The sequence below is a fragment of the Psittacula echo genome (genome assembly GCF_963264785.1).
Source record: "Psittacula echo genome assembly, chromosome: 4".
Lineage (NCBI taxonomy): Eukaryota > Metazoa > Chordata > Aves > Psittaciformes > Psittacidae > Psittacula > Psittacula echo.
The window spans coordinates 31,490,383-31,516,550 of NC_137738.1; the positions used below are offsets into that span (position 1 = coordinate 31,490,383).

General features: G+C 34.4%; 1 protein-coding gene across 2 annotated transcripts in view; it reads right to left on the minus strand.

Moving 5' to 3' along the window:
- Positions 1–26,168, minus strand: part of TTC13 (tetratricopeptide repeat domain 13) — a 42,444-nt gene that overhangs the window by 8,966 nt on the left and 7,310 nt on the right. The window contains exons 4-18 of one of the 2 annotated variants that reach the window (XM_080615219.1): positions 24,268–24,338; positions 21,973–22,038; positions 20,989–21,081; positions 19,721–19,837; positions 18,801–18,911; positions 16,239–16,321; positions 13,439–13,580; positions 11,977–12,151; positions 11,436–11,592; positions 10,169–10,299; positions 9,709–9,841; positions 9,134–9,226; positions 4,898–4,981; positions 3,631–3,715; positions 1,277–1,383 (exon numbers count right to left, since the gene is read on the minus strand). In XM_080615219.1, coding sequence (XP_080471345.1) covers positions 1,277–1,383; positions 3,631–3,715; positions 4,898–4,981; positions 9,134–9,226; positions 9,709–9,841; positions 10,169–10,299; positions 11,436–11,592; positions 11,977–12,151; positions 13,439–13,580; positions 16,239–16,321; positions 18,801–18,911; positions 19,721–19,837; positions 20,989–21,081; positions 21,973–22,038; positions 24,268–24,338 — 1,648 coding nt within the window. Of the gene's footprint in view, positions 1–1,276; positions 1,387–3,630; positions 3,716–4,897; positions 4,982–9,133; positions 9,227–9,708; positions 9,842–10,168; positions 10,300–11,435; positions 11,593–11,976; positions 12,152–13,438; positions 13,581–16,238; positions 16,322–18,800; positions 18,912–19,720; positions 19,838–20,988; positions 21,082–21,972; positions 22,039–24,267; positions 24,339–26,168 lie in introns of both variants that reach the window. The other variant, XM_080615218.1, reaches the window with a different exon arrangement.

The window sequence follows — 26,168 nt, forward strand, 5'->3', positions numbered from 1 at the left end:
ATGCATAATCTAATACCCAGGGTAAGTTACAAACATGCTATAGTTAAATACCACACCATGAACTTTTCCCTATAATTTCTCCTCTAGAAGATTATGTGCATTATCCCCCTTTAAAAAAAAAAAAAAACAAACAAAAAAACCTGAATGACAAACATTTTATGACATTGTAAGTTGTCTAAAAAAACTCATAAAGATTGCTGTCTAACCACAGATGAAGTATTTCCATTGAAGAATACCTGAGAAGCGTTAGTATTTCACTTAAAGTGTAGGTAAAAAGAAGAAATATAAAAATTTAAAATATCTTCATGGCCTTGAGATTTTTGTATAGAATGTAATGTGTAGTTTTGTTAACTTTAAAATTATCAAAATGAAATTGTTTTTGCATAAAAGCGTAGTTACAAATTATGGATCAAAACCAACTCACTGCTACACAAAGTTTGAGCAGAACAAAGTTAAACAGTTTTATTGACATCAAAATATTTTTCCTCAAACTTTGAGGCCATATATTTAATGCCATTTCACTGCATATAGGCATATAATTCAGTATATAAAATTAAAATCCAAGAGATAATGTTAACATTTTAGCAAGAAGCTTGGCTTCCATGCAACTCACTGAAAGCACACAAGTTTTGGGAAAAATTCCAATGCATAGAATTTTGAATCACATAAACCAAAGGTTTTAGTAGCAGGAGAGAGCTTCTGAGCTTCAGATCAATGCTCATTCTTCACGAAGGAGTCAGGATCCATGAAGCCAGATATTTACTATCTCACCCAGTGTCCCAAAGCCCCCTGTTGGCATTCTTGTACATACAGGTACTATTGAAATAGAAGACAGTCTGTCTCTTCCACTCTTAGAACACAGAAATTCCCATTCCATTCAGGACTTTGCAGTCACTAAAATTGATAAGGTCTCACAAAAAGAAACGCATTTTGATATTAATAAAGACTTAGACTTTTGAGATCTTTCCTTTTTAGGTATTTTATAGTTTAAGATTAATAACAAAGTCTCCCTCCACTTTTATGCTGTAAATTAGAGAATCATCTCAACAAGTGATTTTGAGGAATCCATCAATGTTATCCATATTCCCTCTTTATTAGGGAACACAACAGGAAACAGAACTCCCCAAATGAACAATTTTTTCTATTTATTTACAGAAATACCATGAGTGAGAAACAAACTCCACTTCATGCAGGTAAAAATGGCATTTGAGAAGATTAATTGCTAATACTTCATCATTAGCTAATGTACCTGAACCCCTGAAAATAGCAAACATACTTATCTCCTGTTATTGTAATTGTGAATCCATCATATTCTTTCCCTTGATCCTTGAGGCTAGGGACTTTTGTATTCACAGTAAACCCATCTCTTGTTTTACTGTTAAACTGCTTTCAAAAGAAAAAAAGTAATATTAGAGTGAAGAAGGACAGACTGCCTAGCTATTGTTTTGAAATCCTTAAAATACATACAGTAGAAATGAAAATGGACAAACTGAGGAAACAGGATAAAGAGTTATTGTCAACTATGTTATTTCTTTTATCCTTTTTTTCCTACTGAATGGAAATCATAAATATTTAATGAGGCATACTGACATTTAACTTTATAACTATAGCAAACATAAAGCAGCACTGTTTATGAGAAATAACTATGCAAAGCAGTTTGAGTTGTGCAGATTCCTCCCCAACTTGCATGTTGACAGTAACCTTTTGGCGTAACAACGTAAATGCAAAAGTAGGAATCTGACAGCCTGTTTTATGTTTACACTAAGAAGCAGCAGCATCAGTTTAAGTGTGGACTCCAGAACACAGCTCTCTACAATGATTTAAGTGTGATTCAGTTTAAATTAATGTTCCTTCCTCATAAAAGGAAAAAATATCACAAAGTTTTAGAATTTCACAAAGCTACATTATCTAAAAGTGTAATACTGTAGCCAGAGTTGTATAAACCAGGCAAAACTGTATTTAAGTAAAGCCAAAAGCTGAGCTCTTGACATACATTCCCCAGCTACCTGAATAACCCAACTACGTCAATATTAGCAGACATTAATTTTATACAGGCAATATTAATGACTATAATGCAATAGTGTTGCATGAATTACTTGGGCGATTATTTATTTTAAGATAGCACTTGTTTTGTTTAAAGAGAATCTGCATTTATTTTAAAGAAACAAAACTAAAAGCCTCTAATGAGAGACAGCATTCCATTTCAATACAATTCATAATGGGATACAGGAGATTCAAACCAGAGCAAAATGTACAGGTTACGAAAACCAGGAAGAATATTTGCTGCCAGCTGAAACATTTGTTTTGCATTAAGTCATGTTTAGTCCACTCTGTTTATACATTTTCATCATTCTCTTGGAGCAATCTGTATTTTTACCTCTATTAGTAACGTTTTTTCTGGCCTACAATTTAACAGTAGCCATATTAGGTGCTTTCCAGGTCTTGTGTGTTAGTAGTGAACACTTAATTGTCTATCCATCCCAACATCTATTACCTCTTTATCACAAGGTTTTACTTAAGTTCAGTTAGTACCCACCTGGCTTCATCTTTCCAGGCAAAGAACAAGACAGTAATGTAAAAATTACCTCCAAAATTATATGTTCTTTGAAGACACTTATATTTGTAATACATAGTAAAAGAAACCAATATAAAAATGCAGTTCTTGAGTCATGTAGCTGCTGTAAAGATGCCTACAGTGCACAAGTGAGTGAGCACTACTACCATAAACAAATCCAAACCCAGACAGTCTATTAGTAGTAACAGCCATATATCTTCAGAGTGCTCTTTCTATGGCAATCTGTCAGCTTTGCCTAGATACAAAAATGCAATGTGGACGCAGCTGAAAGGGGGGAAAGCAATGAGTTTGTCTCTATTTAGACATGCTTCTTCCCAAATGTTAACCTATTCTAACTAAATTCCAATTCCAATCCTTTAGAAAGAAATACTTTGTAACAGGTTTCCCCAAGCCTGAATACTTAGACACTACTCATTCCAGTTTAACGTGCAGGAGTGGGGAAAGACCTCTTACTTAAACCCAGCTAAAGCCTTATTACTTGAGGTAAGAATATAAATAAAGAAGAAAACCTGCACATTTCCCTGCTCCTTCTCTGACAGGCCTCCAAAGCACAAGAACATAAACCAAGATTTAATTTCAGATTAGATATCAGACACCAAGGGCAACTACTCCTCTGCTTCCCCCTACCAGCCCTACCACATACTAACCTGTACCAATAAACCTAACGTAAAGAGAGCTTCCATATTCCTAACCTTTCACACATCTTCCTCTTTTTCCTTCACACTGTGTAGGCATATTGTGATACCATTATGGTGGGTCTGACCACAAACTCTCCCAGTTGACAAGGCTAGCTTTAAAGAATTACATGCAACATTTTGTCTTCCCATCATTTCTTTACCAATTCACAGCTAGGCCAAGTGTTTCAAATACACGTCACACATCTGCATATACCAAAAGGGAAGATCATACTCCACACATGCGAATTTGAAATAACTTTGTGTTTCTAGTTATTCATTCTAAGTTTATAACACAATGGTGGTATTCTGAGGAACTGGACATCTCCCAGAACACATTTCATTATTTTTGTCATGTTTTGAAGTTTTACTTTAATTTACCTTCATTATGGGAAGAAGATCTTCTACTTTATGTACTTTTTCCAAAGCTTCTCGAACTTCTAATAGCCCTTTTGGATTATTAGCACTGGAAAAAAGTTAAATACGGAATGGCCACGGTTGAACACACATAGCATTTCTGAAAAGAAGTAATTTCATCCTACATCAGCTCAGCTTATTTTTCAGCTTAACTCTCAAAATATATGCATCTGTGTAGCCTCAAAGGTAAGTAAATAATACAGATGCAGGCACAGCTGGACTGTGAAGAAACCTATTTAACTAGTGCTCTAATACTGACTCATTACTGTACACCCAGATTTTAAGAACAGAATTATTTTAAGAAGTACAGCACAAATTGCTCTGTTTTAAAGTCAAATGCTGCTGACTTCCTATGAACAGATTTTCTCCCAGTAGACAACAGACTTCCTGGTAGTACAGAACTTGCATATCTTTAGCAACTATCATAAATTTTACAAAACTTAAAATATTTTCAATTGTTATAAGGATTTTCTGTACTTTCGTTGTTTGATATTCAAGTAGCATAATGAGATTGAGAAAGAGAACTCAGTATTTAATAAAAGTTACCAGACCAAAGAAAAATGAGAGTTTAAAGCTAATTAATTTTTAACGTCATCAGAACAGTGTCACCGCAAATGAACCACAGGTGGCAAAAACACTTTACTCATAAAAAACTAATGAAAGTTTGAAACAGACATTAACATCAATTTTCAGGTTACCTTTAGTCAAATTTTTTCATTCGAGATTCTAAAACTGTCTTCTGTTTCAGGACAAAGCCTACCAACCTATCTATGTAGCAGGTAGCAAAGATTCTCTGCTCCTTTAAAACCACTTGTCAGACACCAGTTTCAATTAAAATTATCTTATCTTTTTTTTTTTTTTTCATTTAATAAATTACTCTCAATATGCAGAGAAACTGTATTCTATTCTATGAAGAGAAAACCCAAGATCTTTAATAAATCATGTTTTAGAAAGACTTAAAACCCGCTCATGAGAATTGTGGGTACAAATTCAACACCATTATTAGTTTCTAGGTATACTGTAATTCACAATGTTTTTTCCTATTAAAGTTACCTTATGTGGCAATGAATAGGATTTTGCGTTTCCAATAGGAAATAATTATAGATACCAAGAAAATAGAACTTACTAAAAAGAACATATCCTTCAGGCTTTCTGAAAGGAATATTATGTCAATTTCAAATCAGTGTTACCAGGGAGTGAAGCAGGAAAAAAAAAGATATCAATAATTTACCCATGATAAACAAGGATCCTATCTTTGATAAAATGAAGAATTTTCTCAAAATATTCCAGGTACCGCATGTTAATGACCTGTCCCCTACAAAGAAAATAAGAGGTTTTTTAAAGTCTGGTTTTTCAACCCACCCTTCCAGGGCTAAGACACAAATATTTCCCACTAATGTTTGACAGCATTTTATCCACAGATGCTTTGTAAATTAAGGTAATGAACTAGAGGTTTGTCTAAAGCGATGAATTGTCCATCCTCCATTTTGAATATAGAATCCATAGCAAACTTGCTAAAGCTCATGTATGATTACTGTCGTTGTTCTCTGATAAACTACATTTCATAGTAGTTCATTTTCAGTGTGCCCTTGTTCAGTAAATCTGTATGATAACTCTCAGCTTGTATAAGGATACAACCTTTCTTAAATAATTATTTACACTCGTAGATACTGCATAACAAGGAGAGAATTCTTAATCTGCCCATAAATTTACTTCTGGAAACAACACTCTCTACGTATTTGCCAATATATATGCTGACCTGCTCTGACAGCCCACACACATTTTATTTTATTCACCTACATTCCTCTATAATGAAGTAACAGTGAAGTATATACTGTCTGCATGAAGCCTATACTGAAGGATACTGCTTTGACTCCTAACAGTTACAAGCAGTAACTGTTAAACAAGAACATCAAAAAGGTGTTGTTTTTTTCCCTGGACTACTAAGGAAAAAAAAAAAAACAACCCAAAACATTGAAAACTTGATAGAAACCTGCTAGGATTATAACCACTCAGAGGAAAAATTACATACCATTATTGCATTTGTAGGAGTCCTTCCTCTTCTCCCAGTCTACAAAACAAGATTTTATAAAGCAAACGTTATCGCTCTCTGAGGAAGCAAAACCACTGTCAATCACAGGAAAGTGTGTACACCTCTGTTTTTCCCCCACTCTAAGTGATTTTTGGCTTGGTCTCACAATTCAATAGGTCTAGTCTCTGAATAATGGCAGAATCAGTCTTTAAAAACTGAACAGAAATAGATCACGTATACATATCTGCACATCAGAAAGGGAGGTAGGGAAAGTGGAAGGATGAAGAAAAATCTATACACATAATTTGCCCTTGTTGTACGTCCCATCATTTTCCATCTGTATTAAAAAAAAAAAAATATCTGTACAACAGGCAGAAGTGTGTCAGTATAAGCAACTGTATTTTCCTGGCATCTGAGAAAAATACATCCAAACCAGACCTATCATTCTGCAAGGCCATCTAGAAACAGTAGTACTGAGAAAAGACTTTAGGTGGGTGGCCAGAAGTGATCTGTGTTTATTCCCACTCTTTCTCCTTGTTTAATAAACACTACCACCAAGAATTCAAAAGAAGCAGCGTTCAAGAGAGTGTCTTAATTTTCTTATAAAGATATCGAGTATATCACTAACATTTAGTGGATCACAAACCTTGTTTTGCCTATGAAATAACTTCAGCTTTCAAAAATATTTTCTCTACTTTAAATGAAACTTGGCAGCTTTGATCATTTAAGCCAGAAAGGAGATAACCCAAAATAACACTTGTCTATAGGCAAATGAAGTAGTGACACCTGACACATATACTTGCATCTTCAGACTGTTAAGATCTGGAAGCCCATCAAACACCGTGAAGTGCAAGATGTTTTTTTACACACCTTTAACAGGTCCCCAGACTGACTCAAAACAAACAAACAATTTTTTTTTGTTTCCTGCTGCTCTCTACACATTTTGCCACTCTGGAAAAGAATCTTTAATTCAGCAGTCACCGAATGCTAGTGCCTCCATGCCAAGACTCATTTGACAAAAATCACTGAACAATAATGGCTTTCAAATGCAAAGAATTCTGAGTAAAGAAAAAGGTTATGTTAATAGATATGTAATCTAAATTTTTTGCACACAGGAAATACTGGTGTACAATTTAGACCAAACAAAGCCTAGAGACAGCCTGAGCTCAGCATGACTTGATCTGTTATAAATACTAAAAGAACACCCAACTGCTATTTTTACACACTTCTTATTTGGCTGAACATCTTATACCTTGGTATATTTAATAACCATGAAAGCTGCCATTTTTCAGCCTAAATAATCTATTATTACACCTGATTTTCAGGTAGCCATTATACACAAAGAATTCAGCCTTAGTCATACAGTTATGAAAATAACTTTCAAATAATAAGCCAAATATAAAGCAATGTATGTCTTCCTGAAAAACAGTCAAAAGACCATAAAGTGTTCTGAATTATCAACAAAAAGGTGTTAGCTGTGTAGCCTATTAATATCTTCAATCAGCAGCTATTTCAGTTGAGTAATGAAGGAGATTATACAGATCTGTATAATCTATTAAGATTAAATTGTCATTCAGAAATCATCATGAACTAGAACATGTTTCAAAAGTAATTAAAAAGAAACCAAACACAAACAAAACTACCACCACTTAATACATTATTTCTTTTACCCCTAGCCCTATGTGAAATCATTGTGAGGCAATCCAAAAGCAGAAACAAATCACTACAGAGAGCTGACCAACAAGAGCAGCTATTACTTGGGATGCAAAATGATCAAAGTATAGGCTTCCAGAATCAAAAAGGATGCAAACACCACACAGTACTAAATTGTGATCAACTCCTAAGGCAGTGGTATTTAGGCTGCTCCAAATCTATTCTTCCTTCAAGAAAATCAGTTATTTTCAGAGAACCTCTACCTAGCTATCAAAAAAGCACAACCGAAATGCTGATGAGAGCCCCAAAAGTGAAGGCTGAGCCAAAACCAAAAAAGGTTAGAACTGGATTCACTGTGGGCCTACATAGTGAATCATGAGTTTTGACAGCATTCTCTGATGAAAAGAAAACAAGTGAAGTACTTTGGCCAGTGAAAAACAGAGTTGCTGACAACAGAAATCTTGTAGAGGGACATATTTCCCCAGATGTTATTTTTAGCATGGCAATCAGGTGTTGTTACTTGAATGCCTTTTTGCCAGCAGACACCTAGAAATTAAGCTTTTACTCTGTCATTTAAAATAAAACCAGGAAGAAACAGATGAAGTATAGAACGCATCCTCGTCTCAAAAGTACGGATAGTTGTGGTTTCTGCTGCATCATACATGTGAAAAGAAAAAAATGCAGCAACACCAAAAATGGACAGAACTTGGAGCTCAAATGTAACACGGCTTGGGGGATGACAAAAGCCTGAGCATAAAACTGTTCAAGGAGCAGCACACCCTGCAAAGCAACTACTGATCTGCATTGGAGTTTAATGCTAAATTGCACCCACTCCCTAAAGTGCATGTTGCTAAGGTCCAGCAAAGTGGAAGAGCGTGGACAAAGTATTATCCTCTGTATGTGAACATCAGAATATCACTGGTTTTCTCAGCCTGAAATAATTCTTAAGAAAGCTTTGCTTCCTTTATCCTTTTTTCCCCACAGCTTCTCAAAGAAAGAAAGAAAGATATAAAAGCAGAATGACAGATCAAAGATTTAATAATTCCTAAGGAAGGATGTGAGGAAGGGAAATAACATGAATGCTGGCTACATATTTACTTACACAAACACACTCTGCTCCTGTGATTGACAGTGATATTGCCACATTGAGTCTCTCATACTTCTACAACTTTATGGTAGGTAGCACTGTCATGACTACAATACTGAGTCTTGCAGCATGGGAGAAGATGGAACGTACAACAGTGGTTGAATCTTTTAAATTTTACCCTTGTTTGAAAGTGCAACTGTTACCTTTCACAGGTTACTTGTTTTGCCTTTTCTGCTTTTACTTTGGCCTGCTTTGAAAACAATTAAAGGAACTATGTTTTTCCTTTCTATTATAAATTAGTATTGAAGCTAGTAAAATAGCCCTGTTTCATTACTGCTGCCACTATCTTTGAGAAGCACATTTGAAACATTACAACTATGATCACCTTAATTTAATTTTTACAGGTAATTTGGGAATTAAAAACAGCACATAAAATCGCGCATCTTCAGGGTCCTAGTTACATCTTACTATAACTCAGTTGTACAATTGAAATTCAGGAAAAAGGAGAAATGTCGTAAGGGAAAATTTGAGGTGCACAAACCCCAAATGTTCCATTAGAAAACATAAAATAAATATTAAAGCAAACCAATAAGCACATATGCTTATACTCTAATACGCTGTTCTGTGAACAGTTGGTAAATTTTGGTACAACACCTTTGTGTGTGCGGGAAAGCTGTTTGGTAAAACTCTCCTACCTGATTAAGTTAATGTGATTATTGAAACCTCTGCTAAGGCTTCGGGCAGGCATTTGGTCCAACCAAAGCACAGGCTGGTCAGGGTCAGCTATCCTACAAAGACAAAGGACATGAATTTCACTCCATGTAGTATTTTTAATCAAGCTTTGTTCACACACAGACTAATTTTAGGCTAAAGCTAGAATTCAGAGATCACTAAAAAAGAACATTTTATCAAAACACATGTACGATTTTCATGAGAAAAGCAACAACTCATATGCATTTCATGTTACTGGAGTTTGAAACTATTAGTATTTGTTAGCCTAAACTGCAATGTATCGTACGGCTTTTCACAGCTTTGCCTCGACCAGAAAATGCTATTCCCAACTCTTTTCCTCTTTTAAAAAACAAGAGGAATTGAGTATTTTCAGAAGGGCACTTCTGTACTTAAATCATCCTTCTCCTTTATCAGAAGGCTTTCTAGTTTGAGCAGTAGCAAGCATTTTCTCATCTGTGACTTCAGCCCTTTGGTTAACTGAAGTATACCAGTATTACAACTGCCATAAGGCTTGTTCTCTCTTTTCCCCCCTCATTACCTTCTCCATTTCACAGCAATATCGAACATATCTCTCCACTGCATCAGTCTGGTTTTCCCATTCATCCGAACTTTTGAGTTTGCCCAAGTCCGCTGCACAGCTTGCATTACTTCTAGAGTGGCCAATCCCATTGCTGGGAGTGGGGAAGGAGGATAGAGGGACAAACAACAGAAAATCAATTATGGCCAAACACTTGAATTGCTACAGATATGAAAACAGAAACAGTAAAGTGATGTATTTATAGGAAAAGAATTGCCAACATCAATAGAATCTGGGTGATTATGATTTCCAGTCACCAATTAGGACAAGAAACTGCTGCCATAAGGATTATTTTCATTTTAACCTTTTTATCTGATTTGAAAAGAACAGAGAATAAAACTAATTTTCAGACAGCAAAGGTATAACATTAAATTATCACCACATTGTTTTGGGGTTGGGTTTTGGTTTTTTTTCAGTATACCTCTATGTATTCTTTTGTTTGGAAGAAATCCTGGTGTCTCATACTGCATCATGGAACCCAGATGATCAGCTACACATACGAGTTCTTGCACATCAGGCTTATAGCTTTCAAAATTCTGAAATAACACATCTCTTATAGAGGAGAAAAATATGCATCAGACAAAACTTGGCACAAAAGTCCTGAAAGTTGTAAAACACAGATTTGTCTGTCTAATAATCAACATCATTTGTGTGAGAAATATTTAAAAGCAGTATACAGAACACTCATTCCTTCTCCCAGCCCACTGAACCCACACAGCACATGGCAGTTACATTCAGTATCTCAGCTGAAATTCTGGTCTTATTAAATTCAATAGCAGATCTTTTTACTGTCTGCCTGAACCCAGGACACTGTCACAACCAGCATCTCACCTTCAGATTTGCTCATTATAAGTGATACTGAAGAAAGTTCACAGATAATACATTAACCTTCAATGTTACACTCACCCTGAGGACCTTAAACACTAAGTAAAAAAAGACTATGCACAGAAACCAGACCCCTTATTCTGTAACTTCTGTAATTCTGTAAAAGCTTCTTGTGCTAAAAAGGTGGATTCTATTCCATATACAAAAAAGCCATAGATTTTTAACTTGGTAATTTTTTTACACAGATAGAGTAACTACATTAAAATATATCTAGAAACCAGACTACACCAGGAGAAATTGCTATCTTTCCTTTAGCTACATATTTTTGAAGCCTTTTCTTATAAATCCCCCCTTTTATAAATCTAAAATACTGGTTATCTAAGTTACTCCAGAGAATACTTTTTCCAATTGAAATACACCTACCATTAAAAAAATCTATTAAGTATTTAGGAAATTACACCTATAAAAAAATAAGAATGTAACACACAACAAGAAACTAATAAAAGTGCTACATAAAGCTACACTGAGCATCTCAAACTTATCAATTCCTTAACATTAATTACAAGAAAGAAATAGAATATTTACTCAGTAAGGTCACAGAATATGAAACATTTTGTGGATGTTATTGATAATGTGAAGACAGAAGTGAAGAAAATAATCTGAAGCTTCATTCTTCCTTGTTTATGAGCTAAACCAGCTTCAATCCCTATGATTTTGAAAAGGATTTACACACTGAGTGGAATTACACTTTCATATAGCATTAAACATTTATCAGTTATAATGCACTTCAGAATAGCACTTTTAAAAGTTGAACTGAAAAGAACATTTGGAGTAGGCTTTAAAAAACCCAAAACAAAACTCACTTTATATGTGGCTGTAACCCTGGCTGTTCTTCATAATTTTCTATGAGAAAAGGAAGATTTTTAGCCCAGTGGTCCTTGAAATTTCCAGGAAGATCTATATCAGTATTATACTCTGAAAGAGGGGTATCCAAATGCGCATGCAAGTATCTAGAATACTCTGTAGGAAAGAAATAAAATTAAATACTTTTTGCATAATAAGCCTACTTATGTATTTACATAAAAACAAAACCCAAATTATATGCTTGACAACTATCCAACATGACTTTAATAAGTCATTACTCTTTGATAATTTAATTTTGCTATTAGCTAATTTCCAAGACAGAAATAAGTCTATTTCTTTTCCATTTGCGGTCCTAGCTTTTAAATGCACAAACAAAGAAGAATCAATGTATATTTTTTTAAAGAGACATACTAAACAATGCTCATGAGAATGTATGATGGTTTCCTTAAAATCGTATAACTACAAGCATGCTTGCACTTTAAGAGTTCTTGAAGGATTTCAGAAAATTGAAATAATAAAAGAAAAACAATTCCAAATTACCTCGAAGGTATTTCACTTTCAGATATTCTGGGCTGGCCTTCTGACCTGGTAGTGGATCATTTAACATGACTTTAGTCTGAGCTTTTATGCCTTCATAAAACTGTCCCATTGCAACATGGCTGAGACCTTTCATGTACTGGCATACTTCATTGTATGGTTCTAGCTGTAAACATCTCTAGGAGATTAAAAGAACAAAACACTCATAAATCAAGACAGAACAAATATCTTCAAATAAACTAACCTGTTTGGTCAGAAGATTGCATTAAAACATTTACTGATTATTAAGATCAATTACTGTCAGTACAACTATGCTTTGGATCACATTCTAGTTGATATGAAAATAGATCATGTTTGCTCTAACTACAAAAGTTTTCACATTAGTTGAATAAACATACTCCTGAAAGTAACTGTAACAAGTAATTTTTGGCTGGTTCAACATACATATTCGCCCAGTTATTTCATCCATATCTTCACTAAATCAGGCATTACACTGTTAGTCAACTATTTACTCTATGTTAAACACATAGCAAATTCATATTTATCATTCAAAAATTAATGCTCTGATTCTTTTAGCAATTACATGTCTTCAGAAGAGGGTCTGCACCTTAGAAGTTGAAATATCTTTTCAATTACACCAGTATCTACAAACTGTGTTACAGAAGGTGTATAAGCAATAATGCACATAAAGCATTCTCCTTGGGATAAGCACACGCTCATTCAGAAAGGGATGTAATGGTTTCTACACCTTATTTCGTTCCTTGCTTTAATAATATGGACATATGATTAACATAGGTCTTTATTGTTCTGTCTACAAAATGAGGCGGTTATTTAATGCCAATGAAGAGAGGCCAGATTTCGTTTACCTACAGAAACACACACATTTTTACAAGCTCAATGATTTACAACATATTCCGAGTTTTCCAAAACAAAGAAAATAGAAAAAATAGATAAGCACTGGAACTCCGTATACTTACTTTAAGCTTAAAATTACAAAGACTACATTCCTTTTTCCATCAGATACAAAAAAAGCTTTAGATTTCAACTAAAATATTAACAAAACCACAATTACCAGTTTAACACAAACAAACAAATTCAAAAAACCACAAAACACAACAAACCCAAACAAACAACAAAACACAGATAAAGCAATTCAAACAGCGTGGTTGTAAAAATTCATAAAACAAAGGAAGTATCTTAGTTTTAGGAAAAGTCCATTCTTAATTAAAAACTAAAAGTTTTTGTATATCTTTTAAGACAGACTTCACAAAAATAATTAATTTTAGTTCAAATGCTAACAGAATCCTAGAACGGTTAAGGGTTGGAAGAGACCTTAAAGATCATCTAGTTCCAACCTCCCTGCATTCTGAATGAAAAACTTTACCAATTATCCATTTTATTGCACTTGTTGAATACTAGTCCTTGTTAAAGCATTTTAATTTTGTATTTACTTAGGGCTGCTTACCTTAAAGTTCTTTAATGCTTCAACTAAGCTACCATGATGATAAAGCATCATTCCTTTGAGCTGCAATGTTTGAACATGATTTTGGTTTAAGAGCAAAGCCTTCTGGAAGCTCTCTGTAGCAGCATCGAAGTTGCCAAGTTCTCTAGGTGATGCCATAAAGTGGAAAGTGAAGATTATAGAAGGCAACAGTGACAATGAAATTACTTGTTAAAAGTTGGTTTCACGTGTCCAAAGAGGATATCATTATAGAGGAACACAGTAGTAATGGAAAATTTCTTTAACAAAAGCAGTAATTCTGCAACTGTTCCTCAGTGGTAGTAAGAGAACAGCTGCACAGTTTTTCAATCCCAGAAATGCATACTCTGAAATATAACCCTAGACCACAAATCTCCTCAGCAGACAAAACATAAAAACACATACCAATGGTATTTCTTCAGCAACTAAAAGAAACAAAACTTCCACAGAAGTGGAAGTTCTTGGAAAACATTATTTGTAACAGGTGTTTTGAACTTATAAATATAAACATGTTTTTAAAAATATACTATTTCAATGCTGAATAAGAAGAAAGCATATGGCATTTGAAAGCTGGAACTAACTAAAAATGTATTGACTGAAATTACTCCATGGGCAGGACAGCTTTCAGTAAAAATAGCCACAGAGAAATTAAAAGGAAAAAAAATTAAAATAGAAATAGTACACAATTTTTCTTCTTCTTTTTTTTTTTATCCAGTACATTGGTTTTTAAGTTTAAGATCATGAAATCCTTTCCACATCAAATTAAATAAATCCAAACAAGAGCAATGCTAGAAAAAACAAACAAGATCTACTAGTTATAAATACATTTGCCAAAAAGGATTTTTAGACAAAACAGCAATTAACCACAGCTCTTTAGTTTCAAATAAATGCACAAACACTGAAGTCACTAGATTTGAAACAGGAATTAGTAAGTAAAATGCTGTAACTCATGTTGTACAGAAGGATAAATCAGACTAAGAATTGTCAACTTCCACTATAAAAAGAATTCTTTGAAAGTTATTTTTAAGCATTGTATTTGAAACTTATTTGATGCAGAAGAAAGCAAGCAAGCAAGCAAGCATGAACTTAAAATACGAGATTTTAGAAGGAAGGAATAATTTGACAGCTGAAGTTTACAGTGCCCTGGAGAAATGAGATTATTATTTCTGCTTGTTTTAAGACCTGAGTGTTCATGGGAAACTAATTCAGACTTATAGTTGGTCACTAGTCACAGTGTCCTCAGTTATTAAACAATATTCAATTCATCTTCTAGCCTCCTCTAACTGCTGAGGATTTAGGAGGGTCAACAGTAATTGTGCTTTGCAAATAAGGTACTTAAAAAAAAAAACAGAGGTGGATTTCTTTACATTCCTTCCCCTATTACTTCCTGAGGATCAGCAAATTTCTGGAGGCAGAGGACAGTGAGAGGGAATCAAAGCCACACATTTAAGCTGATTAGGAATGCTCTGGCTATGCGACTTTCGCTCTGTACAACAACAATGCAATGCAAAATTAGACATTTTAAGGCTTGCTTTTTTTAGTCTCCTTCAAAATAAAGCTTCTTCAGATTAAGGTTTCTTGAGCACAGGGTAGAGCAACTGTTCAGCTAGAGAGGCAGTCCCACATCCAAACATAAAACAAAAAAATTGAAGCATGTATGCATTTATTGGAAACATACGGCAACTGCCCATCTTCAGGCTAAATTACTATTATTTAGCACCTTGAAAGCACTTATATGCCACAATAACAAGTATCTCAGAAAAATTCATGAAGAAATTAGTTACTCTACATTGAGTTCAGAATTTAGATACTGTAAGTAAGGCACAAGTCCACAAAGAAAGAAAACTAAATAAAAAAAAAATAATTGACACTGCCTTCAGTGAATATGCTAAGGAAACATAAAGCCTGAAGAAAAAACAGCACATGATGCTTGCACACCAACTCTATTTAACTTAACCCCTGCTACACAAAAGCCGTTTATAGTGCAGCAGCATCTATGACGTAGTTCAGTGCTTTCCAAAGCTAAAAAATGTAAAACAAGGATTAAAACGCTGACAAGACACAGCAGGTTGGGGAAAAAAACTACAAAGGGCAGAGATACACAGTTGCTGACTATGTTACGTTCTTGTCCTTACATACAAACTATATGTACTTTTCTCCCTAGTGGTTATCTGCAGATCCCCTTTAAAGTAATACATTTTATTCAACTATAAATTATTTATATATATGTAAAAGAAGAAAAAACTGACTAGTTACCTTACTAAATAGGGATTGACTTTATTTTTATCTGATCAATAGCTAAGAACCTACATGTCCATATAAAAAATAAGCCATAGAGGAAAGCAGCTAAATTCTCAGAACTGTAAATGTCTTTGGTGAGAAACTAATTGATATAGGATCTGGCAGTTTACAAACAATATATGCTATGCAATGAGTTTTTCATATATTCAACCAGTACAATCTCAGATGGGAACTAACACTTTGCATTAATCATTCCTATCATTTAAAAATAATTTAGCATACCTAAAACACATCTTACTTAAAACTGCTACTTACCTAATGTTTGCGTCTGGAAGACTACTGGAGACTGAATTAAAAATACAAAGCAAACCTAGAAATTATTTATATTGAACATATCCTTACATAGTCATATTGGCTTTAGGAACTATCAAATACACATGATTCTGCACAGTCTTGTAATAAACATGTAAAATTTAAAGAGTGTGTTTTAAAGAACACAATGAGATTGAAAACTGACTTTACAACTATTTCTGAATGCAATTACCTATAGGCTTGTCCCAGACTTTTATATGCATCTATGAAGTCTGCTTTCTGCTTCAGAGCTTCTTTGAATGATTCAATGGCTTCCTACAGAAAGACACCAACAAAAAAATTTGTCATTTATTGCATTCATTTAGTTTTAGCATCCTCAGTAGTTACTAGCCATGGATTTAAAGTTATTCATCAAAACCCTTGGAAAGAATAAACAAAGCATGAATTTGTTACAAAACCTATAGAGTAATAATAATATAACAAATGAAATATTGCAACACTCTTTACAGTATGACAGGCTTAGTCAGAATTCCTTTGTCTAATACGCTATGGGAATAAGCGATTCTTTTTGCATTTTAATAGAATACAGAGATTAAACCCCTCCAGGGTTTGTTTTCAAAGCTCAGTCTGTTCCCTAAGGCAAAGCAGTCTCTCCTTATAGTCTTCCTTCTTCATTCACAATACACTTCTTAATTTTTTCAGCCCAAAAGACTCCTTTCAAATCTGTACTCTGCCTTTCACTGCATTTATTGCATTCTGAGTTCATTGCACAGTTCACAAACACTCTCTTAAAGAATTAGAGATTATCAGTAAGTGATCATCTTCACACAATAGCATGTACTGCTGCTGTGAATAAAATGTAATAAAAATAAAATAGCTAAAAATAATTATATGCATACATTCAAACAGATCTTCCTCTTCAAAGGATATGATTAAGAACTCAGGTTTTTAAACTGGACTGTCTGTATAAATAAGCAAATGCAGCATAAAGACTTAGAATTAAGGATGTAATAATGAACTGCTTTGTATTATGAACGAATGACTGAAAAGTATTTAAGTGTATAATGCAAGAAATTAACTGCTCTAAGGAAAAATCAAGAGCACCTTCAGCCAATTTAGAGATTCTTATTCAGAAAAACTATCAAATATATTCTGAGCACTATGATATGCACAAAAATGATCTACTGAACAAAATGTAACAAACATAAGTTAATTACCTACCATTACTGATAGGCTCATGTCCTCTAAATAAGTTTTAAAACCAAGAAGATTAATCCCAAAAGCAATGATCTCTTTTCACTCAAAACAAAGACTCTGCCACCTAACCCTAAACCTTGGTTTTGAGCAAGCCTAGTAAAACCTAGCAGATGACATGTATAGCCTTCCTTTAAGAGGCAGTCTGAATCTGAATGCTAAGGTATACCTGGGAATGAAAACCCACTAGGTCACAGTCTCAAAACTTGAACACTAAAGAGGGAAGACACTTCTTCCTTTGAGAAAAGAAACTGAAGGAAAGAAACTGTGGTGGCATAGAACTGTGTTTATCTCCACATCAGAAAGAAGAAAATATTACTTTTATTTTGCAAATCGAGACATTATTCATCCTTTCCAGTTATATTTCTACCATCACTTTCTGGGCTCTCTGCTGCCTACACCAAATGTCAGAAATTCAATCAAGACTATTATTTGCAAGTATCTCATTTGGCTGCAATAAGATACAAACAGCAAATTCAATGACAGCCTGAAGTTCTCACAGCATACACTGACAATATCGGAAAAAATACCAGCTTGGGTACTAAGAAAATAGAAAAGTAGCTTATTTGCTTAAAAATCACCCCAAAAAAACCCCACAAAAAAAAAACCAAAACAAAACAAACAAACAAAATCACCCACACAAACAAGAAAAAATAAAAATCCACCACCACAAAAAAACCCACACAACCCCAAAATGTGCAGTGATTGCCCGTGAAAGACACTGGGCTGAAATTCAGGAGTCCTGGATTGTCTCCAGGTTCTTCCAGAATTTCTTCATACAACTCTTAATGAATCCCAAACTGTAGCAGAGATTAAACAACAAAACAACTCCAAAACCAAACCAAAACAAAAAAGCTTCTACTGTAAAAACATATCTAATTACTTTCCACTCGGGAAAAGTGCAGCACTATCTCTAAAGAATTCACAAGCAAGAAGCAGGTGCAATATTACTACACCTTAAACACAGAGAAGCTTTGAGTCAGAAAATGGTCAGACATTAAAGAAAGCATTGGAAGAACTTGCCTGCTTGATTTTAAAATCTGAGGGAGCAACTGTTCTCAATTTAGATACGAGCATTTCAGAATCTACATATAACTGAAATACACATGCATAGATGCAGAGCTCTCTATCAGCAGTTTCCTTGATTACTTTTTAGCTCATTTGAAGAAGAATTTAAAATTACTTTCCCTTTCATCCCTTTCGCCTCCACAAAACTAAGGGAGTCTATTTCATGGAAAGAAATTTTGAATATAACCATACAGAGATCAGCAGAGGTGCCAAATACATACACTTTCTAAATCACTCCATAAGTACATTGGTTATCACTAGTTTACCAGGGTCCAGCAAGACCAGCAGTATTTACATGTCATGCCATGAAGTATTACACATTTGCATTTTGCTTGAACTCTTTTGCCTTAAAAAGCCTTCCTTAAGTGAGAAAATATGTATATCAACACCTATGACGTTTCTACTGTTTTACAGAAGTAATTTCAAATAGATGGCATTGCTCTACAAAAATTATTATTTAACATAGCTTTACCTTCAAAAGTCCTCTGTGAAAAAAGGTTAATCCTTTATAAAGCATAGCTATAGGCTGATGCTTGTTCAGTTCCAGTGACTGCTGAAAATCTTCATGGGCTGTTGCATAATCCTGTGGTAAAATAGATTTTAGGTGACAGACAAAACACCATACAAATAAAGAGGAATAAATACTTTTGTTTTCATAAAAGTAAACTACACAATTTTGTTTAACACATGTAGTCTCAGAGCTAAGCAGCAATGATTGTCAACTGCCAGTCAGAACATCAAAGAATAAGGAATGCACAATACACTTTCAGCTTTTACAGCAAATTTTATATAAAACGTAATAAAATAAGGGGAAGAATAGCTGGAAGTAGAGTGAAATCAGAAGAATAAAGTGGGAAATCTGCTATTTAGTATTCACACAATCTTTGAAAATAAAGTTACTTGTTTTAGATTCAAGTGTAAAAATGCCACACACAGATTACATAGCAAAATGGGATGTTAGCTTTTGGTAGGGTTGGTTTGTTTGTTGTGTGGTGTGGGTTTCTTCGGGGTTTTTTAAGTGTATAGGGCAGTCACTGCCTTGGGAATAACTGTTTTCCTTTTAGACTGTATACTTCTTAAATATAGCTGCAGATTATAAATCAAGTCAAATCCTTTATTCATATCCTACTCCTCAAACACACAAAACAATGAGACATGCATACAAGGTACTTGTCCTCTGATTCCTTGTATTAAATAGATATGCAGACTAAATACTTAAAAGAACACCTCAGAACTGTCAAAGTCAACAGGGAACTCAGGGGTTTTGTTATTATTTTGTTTTAAATAGGAAAGAAGCTCTTGAACAGAAGTGACAACTGGGATAAACAACAACAAAATACTCATCAACATTCATAAAATTAAAACTAAACAGAACACCCCAAAACTACTAACCTCAGATATGAAGTAAAGGGTACCTCTGTGTCTGTAGAGCCGTGCTGATGGTTGCAGCTGAATAGCTTTGGTGAGATCAGACAATGCTTCACTGATTCGTCCTAGCGGGGACAATATCTAAGAGTATAAAAAAAAACATTTTACAGCAAGCAGGCTGAACAGATTTGGTTTAGAAATATGAAGATTATTCTTTTCCAGATTCAGCTGAAACAGAGTAAGTATATTTGCTGAGAAGTTCTACTATAAATTTCAGTACTTATTGCTTTTACATCAAAGGGAAAAACTGATATTTTTTTTTGGAGAAAACTGCATTCAGTGTACCTGAACATCACATCTGCAGAAACCTAGTATTCCAAATAAATCAGCCAAAGCAAAACACTATTGCAAGTTATTTCAACACATTCAACTGAAAATGGAATTAAAGTACTCTCACAAACCTTTTTATTTTTTAAAGATACTCTCCCCAAAGGAAAATGGTCTATTTTGCAATTATTTGAATGCTTTTTGCATTTTCAGATCAAGGTTATCAACAAATGTATTATCAAATCATTAAACCCATGAAACTTGTGAATTACAATTTCATATTATGGCAATTAACATTACACAGTATGCCATGTTATATAATAATATTTAATATCAATAATAATTATTATAATTAATAATTATAATTTTATAATATTTAAGAATTTAATAAATGCTTATGTTTTTGATTTGTCTACAAAGCTGCGTCTTCAAATTTACATTCTGTAATTGACAAAACAAAACTGGATTTTCAAAATTAAAAATATCTGTATCTGAATTTTATTTAACTTTTATGCACAAATATGAACACAAACTATTTCATTAAAAATTCATTCTTTACAAGTTTGGCACTTTACCAGCTCATCCTAACAACAAATTTACTACGGAGGTACTAAGTGCAAACAGGTAAGGTTCAAGTGATATTTTGACTCATAATATTAAAACCACCCCAAACAACCAAACACCAAAACCCACATGATCTTGCTGGATTGCATGTCAAAAACTAATCACTACATACAATATATGCTATTCTATTGGTTATAGTAACTCCATATGGTACGTTTCGTTTTCAAAATAAATATTCCACAAATTACATTGTGTGAGAGCAAATATGCATATTTTTAAAGGAGGAATGTTCACAAAAAAACACAGATAAGAGCTTTAGTCATTAAATCAGTGAAGAAATAATTGAAAACACTGTATAATTGCAACTTCTCAAAAAACCTGAAGACACAAAAAATACTCACTTCTGCTCGCTGTTCATATACTTCAGGATGATCTGGTTCTAGACTAACCACCCTACTGAGCTCAAACAGAGCAAGTTCAGCATTTTTCATATCCTGAAAAGAAGAAAAATAAACAAGGTAAACAACTGTGAATATTTAAAGTAATATACTCCTGAAGACTGAAGGACAACAAATAGATTGCCCAAGTCTCTGAAAATTATCAGTTTACATTAAAAACCCTTCACACCTTTGCTAATCACATTAAGATGTGGGATTCTACAAATAGCTGGGGGAAAAAAAAAACAAACAAACACCTATCTGCTATAAACAAGAAAAATAAACTTTGCTTGTACACATCATTTTTGTGCTGTACCTCTAAATTTATTCATAAAACTCTGCAAATAACCATTAGGTTTACAGCTCCATAGGTACCGTTCCTGGCAGCAAAGCTGGCTCAAGTTCTCACGTGAACTCCAACACACACTCTCTCACCCACTAGTGAGTGCCTAATGAGCACTCATCAGTGCTGTCTGTAACTTACACCAAATAGTACTGGCAAGCAGGTTGATGCCACCAGCATCTTGTCTATCTAAATTTTCATACTGTCCTCAGTAAATGGTAGGTTGGAAGTAATTACTCACTTGGAAAAAATATAAAATAAAATTCCAAACTGGTGATATAACAATCTCATTAGAAAACTCGCTCAAGTGGCTGTGGCTCCCAGTTTTACTATCCACCACTCACAATTGTGAGCATGTTCTCCTTTGGCACCCCTGCTTCACTTCCATAGTCAAACAAAGCAAATGTGCCCACGGCTTGAGCAGTATGATCCACTAGATTCCCCCTGCGGAGCACCTACCAAGGGATGAACACATCATTATAGTAGGGATGGCACAAAGACTTTGGGATGTATCTGCCAAGACTGGCTCCTCCTGTTACAGGCCTTCTTATAGTTTAGATTCAAATAATTCAGTAGGATATTAATTTAAATAATTATCTACTCACATGTAGTCCTTTTTTTCCATATGCTATCCCTCGTCCATAAATTGCACTAACCAGCTCTGGTTCTTCCTGTTAAGATTAAACATGAGCACAATAATCAGTTGAGTACAATAATCAGTTGAGGTTTGTGCTTATTTGGGGTTTGGGCTGGCTCTTTGGTTTTTTTAAAAGGTATCTTTCTTCAATATGTATTTATTTCCTGCTGATCCTAAGTAGTAAGCAATGAACAATCACAACTGTCAGGCAAAGAAATTGGCTATATCATGGTCCATACTTTTATATGCTTGCAACTTCCAATTCAATTTACTGGAATTGTTCTGGAGCATTTGTCCGGAAAATAAGCTAAACAGAGTGCAGTTATAGTGCCAGTAGCCACCTATCAGAAGCTATGTGCACATTAGTATAGTCTGTTGTCCAACCTTCATTATTTGAAACCTTATTGATAATTATCTGACTTCTAACATCACTGAAGTGATAATAAACATACAATTCAGCCATTCAAAGCTCGTTTTATTTGTAATTTAAATTTGAGATATAAAATTTGGAAGCAGGAAATTGTGACATCCTGATGAAATTTGTATTCAGGCAGGTATCCTGCCAAAATAGTTTTGCAAAATTTAAACAAACCTTCCTTGAGTTAAAGTCTGTGACTTTCCAACTGGGGAACTTAGGGGGATGCATCTTAGATAGTGAAACTACTTCTTGTGCAATGTTATTTACTCCAAATGTAGTTTTCTATTCAAATTTGAAGAACTCCAACAGCAAAACTGCTTTTCTTGGCACAACGATGCCAATGCAGCCAGTTTCCCTGAAAAACAGTCAGGAATCACACCATCTTCACACCTGCAACCAACACAGCTGTGCTACAACTGTTTGTAGCATAGACCTGGTCTCATTTAACTGGGACAACTGCCAACAAGCAAATCATTTCATTGACAAAACAACATACGTGTGGCATACCAATGCCAGCACCTTGCCAGACTTGAGCTGACTCCAAGTGTACACCTGCCAATGTCAGCTTCAGGTAACTTCCTTACTTTTAACACAGCTAAGCAAGGCTGTTTTGTTCTGTTAAATGTTTTAATATTCACTTCATATGCCTTATGGAGAACAGAGTGAACAATTATAATCACTTTACAGCCTTTCAGGCATAGAATAAGCATTTTATTAATTTCAACTGACGTGTGCATTGCAGAGGTATTCTATTATTACATATCTCACATCTTTCTAATCACTGTATCTTGCTTATCTTCACTTATACTGCGTTTCCTTCTTAATATAATGATCCTTTCCTTCTTAATATAATGCCTCCTCTTTATAAGTCCAGTAATTTTTGAAGCAGGAGTTCTCATTAGGGTAAAAATAAAAATAAATCCTCACATTAAAACAAAAAAATCAGAGATGGCTAAACACCAAATCAAACAAAACAAGAAAAACATTCTGTTCCTCTGATAAATTCTTTGGAATAATTTAATTAAATTACCATGCTTTAACTCAACTGAAGTACAAGCCATATAATATTTGAGTAAAAAAAAAAAAAACAAAACCCCCAAACATGTTAGTATTTGCAGTATTACTTTCAGCTTGTATTTGTGTATTACAAGCAGTTTAGATCAAAAAAGCAGGTCCATGCTCCTGGTAGTCTCAGCTTCTTAGCTATAAAAATACAGTATTTTGAAAACAGCTTTAGTTGAAGCTTTCAAACTGTTTGGGTTGGTTTCGTTTTAAGAGTGGTCACCTTCTACTTCTCAGAAGAGATTCTCTACTTTGGTCAGATAAACAAAGGATGTTGAAGTATTTGTTATATTTTACTTATATATTAAACTCATCAAATACTTACCACTGAAGAAGAATAAACCCAACATACAAAATCATTTATCATCATGAAAGCAATGTGCCACTTGCCACTATCCTAAGTGATCTGTCAGGTTTTCTGTGATGTTACTGGCAACATGCTGTCACCCAAAAAGTCCACATTAAAATATCTCAGCCTACACATTAAGAGTCTAATTAAATGCATTTCAGTTTTGCCCAAGTCAGGTTTTTGAAGATGCTTTTTCTTTTTGTCAGTGCCAAAAAATGATTATTCCTACAGATAAGAAAAATACTCAGCAAATAAACTCAGGTGATTCAGCGTCTTGGTTAAGGAGTATTCTTATTGGATAGGGAAAAAAAAAGAAAAATTTTAGAATAATTACTCTTATTTTAAAATCCATAACTGAATTATTCACTAAAGCCATATGTTGTAATAGATAACTTCATAAAGTGATTTTTTAGAGGTCCAAACAGAAAACTTACCTGCAGCATTGTTGAAAAGTGTCGTATGGCTTCATCATACAAGCCGTTGCCAATCAACACGTAAGCAATTGCTAACAAAACATCATAAATGTCAATAAAACAACAAAAACCATTTGATTATACTTTTTGAAATACATTTTAATACATAAACCACAGAATCTTTACCCATATTAAAATTCTGAAAGGCTTTAAAGTTTATGCATATCCCTCTGCTTTGGAATAGATGCCAAGTGTTTGAAAAAGAAACAGACCACTGTTCTAGACACATATTCCCATAATCTCCACAAGATATAAAAACCACAGTCAAGTCACAAGACTGGAAAGCCGTGGTTATGCTTTCATGACTGAAGTTCAGTTCCGACAGCTGAATATGTCAAGATTGTTTCATGTTGCATGTTTTAACCTCTCACAGTTCTGAACTCTGGACAAAGATTTGTGTACGCTGCCCAGAAAAAACCAAGTATCTTGAGGACTAGAGCTATTACAGTACAACGTTTCCCCAGGCAGTTCCCATGAACAGCTGACGGTGAAACTAAGAGTGGAATTCACCTTTCCCATACTCCTAACAAGTTTTAGCAGTCACACAGACAGGGCAGAAGAGGCACCTATTGGCTTAATTACTTACTCAAACATGAGAAGAGATAAATAAGCCAGTAGGAACAAAGGTATTTTTAATAGGACACAGACACTTATCTTTCATGCAGGCAGAGCCACATTGGTTTGGCAGTGTCACTAAACACTGCTCATTACAGGAGGAACAAAGTTAAATGAAAGACAGGTAAGTAATTTATTTAATCTAGAGTTTGACTTATTCTTGGAGCATTTCTATTATGCAGAAGGAAGTAACTGTGTGCAATATAAGCTTTTTCTTCAATATATAAAAAGCTTCAATTGGTACAGAGACACAGCATTGTCAAAAAAGGGAAGAAAACTGGCAGAGTAAGACAGGTTGAAGAGCTCTTGAATTTTGCTCATTTCATTCTTCTCCAAGACTACAGAGTTCTTAGTATCATCTTTACAGTTCCAATCCCAGAACACAGAACAGTTGGCATGTAAAATAAAATTAACTCAACCATGCCAGTATTAAGGAAAAAAATGTAGGAAGCAACATAATGAAGACTCATTGTCTTGCTGATAATGCATTTATTTTGTTTATCCAAGACTCTTGGTTAAACAGAGGAGGTCACAGACTATGTCTGTAGAACTATAGCAAGTGATTGGCAGCTAGAAGCTGATACAGTATCAGCTTCTTAAATTTTAATTCTTTGATTAATCTTTCATCTTTAATTATATACTACAAAAATACAAGTACCCTACTATGACAGAATCTAGGGCTAACAGTGGTCCATTAGCCCTAGTACTTTGGTGTCAACTTTGCTTCAGGATGCCCCACACATTTCACACTACTTTCTCTCAGAACAGCTACAAGTATCACACACAAACAAGAAAGATCCAGGCTCCTTACATTATGACATACTTGAAATCAAGTGGGTAGGTAGGTGTCAGCCTACATGTCAAACATGAAGATAGGGATCTTCTGGCATAATCTTCCAAGTCTACAGAGCACATACTAAAAGCATAAAATATTTCCTGCTGGACTTAAGTTTAGTATTTCTGGCAGGATTCTATGAACATAGTTATATATGCTAGGAATATCAAAAAAGATTAAGCCCCCAAATATTCCTGTGAAGGCAGGAATTATGTCAACAAAAAACTACTAAATTGCTTTAATTTCATTAAACAACTTATGAGTAAAGTCTCCCTTTGCTCTTATATGTAGACAGTCTGCTGCTTTCCTTGGCATACACTCTCAACTATCTCTTTGCTGCTTCATAATACCTCTGCTTCCTATAGAGGACATCAGTTAGGAGAAGCAGTGCATGTAAGTCCTTCCTCAAGTC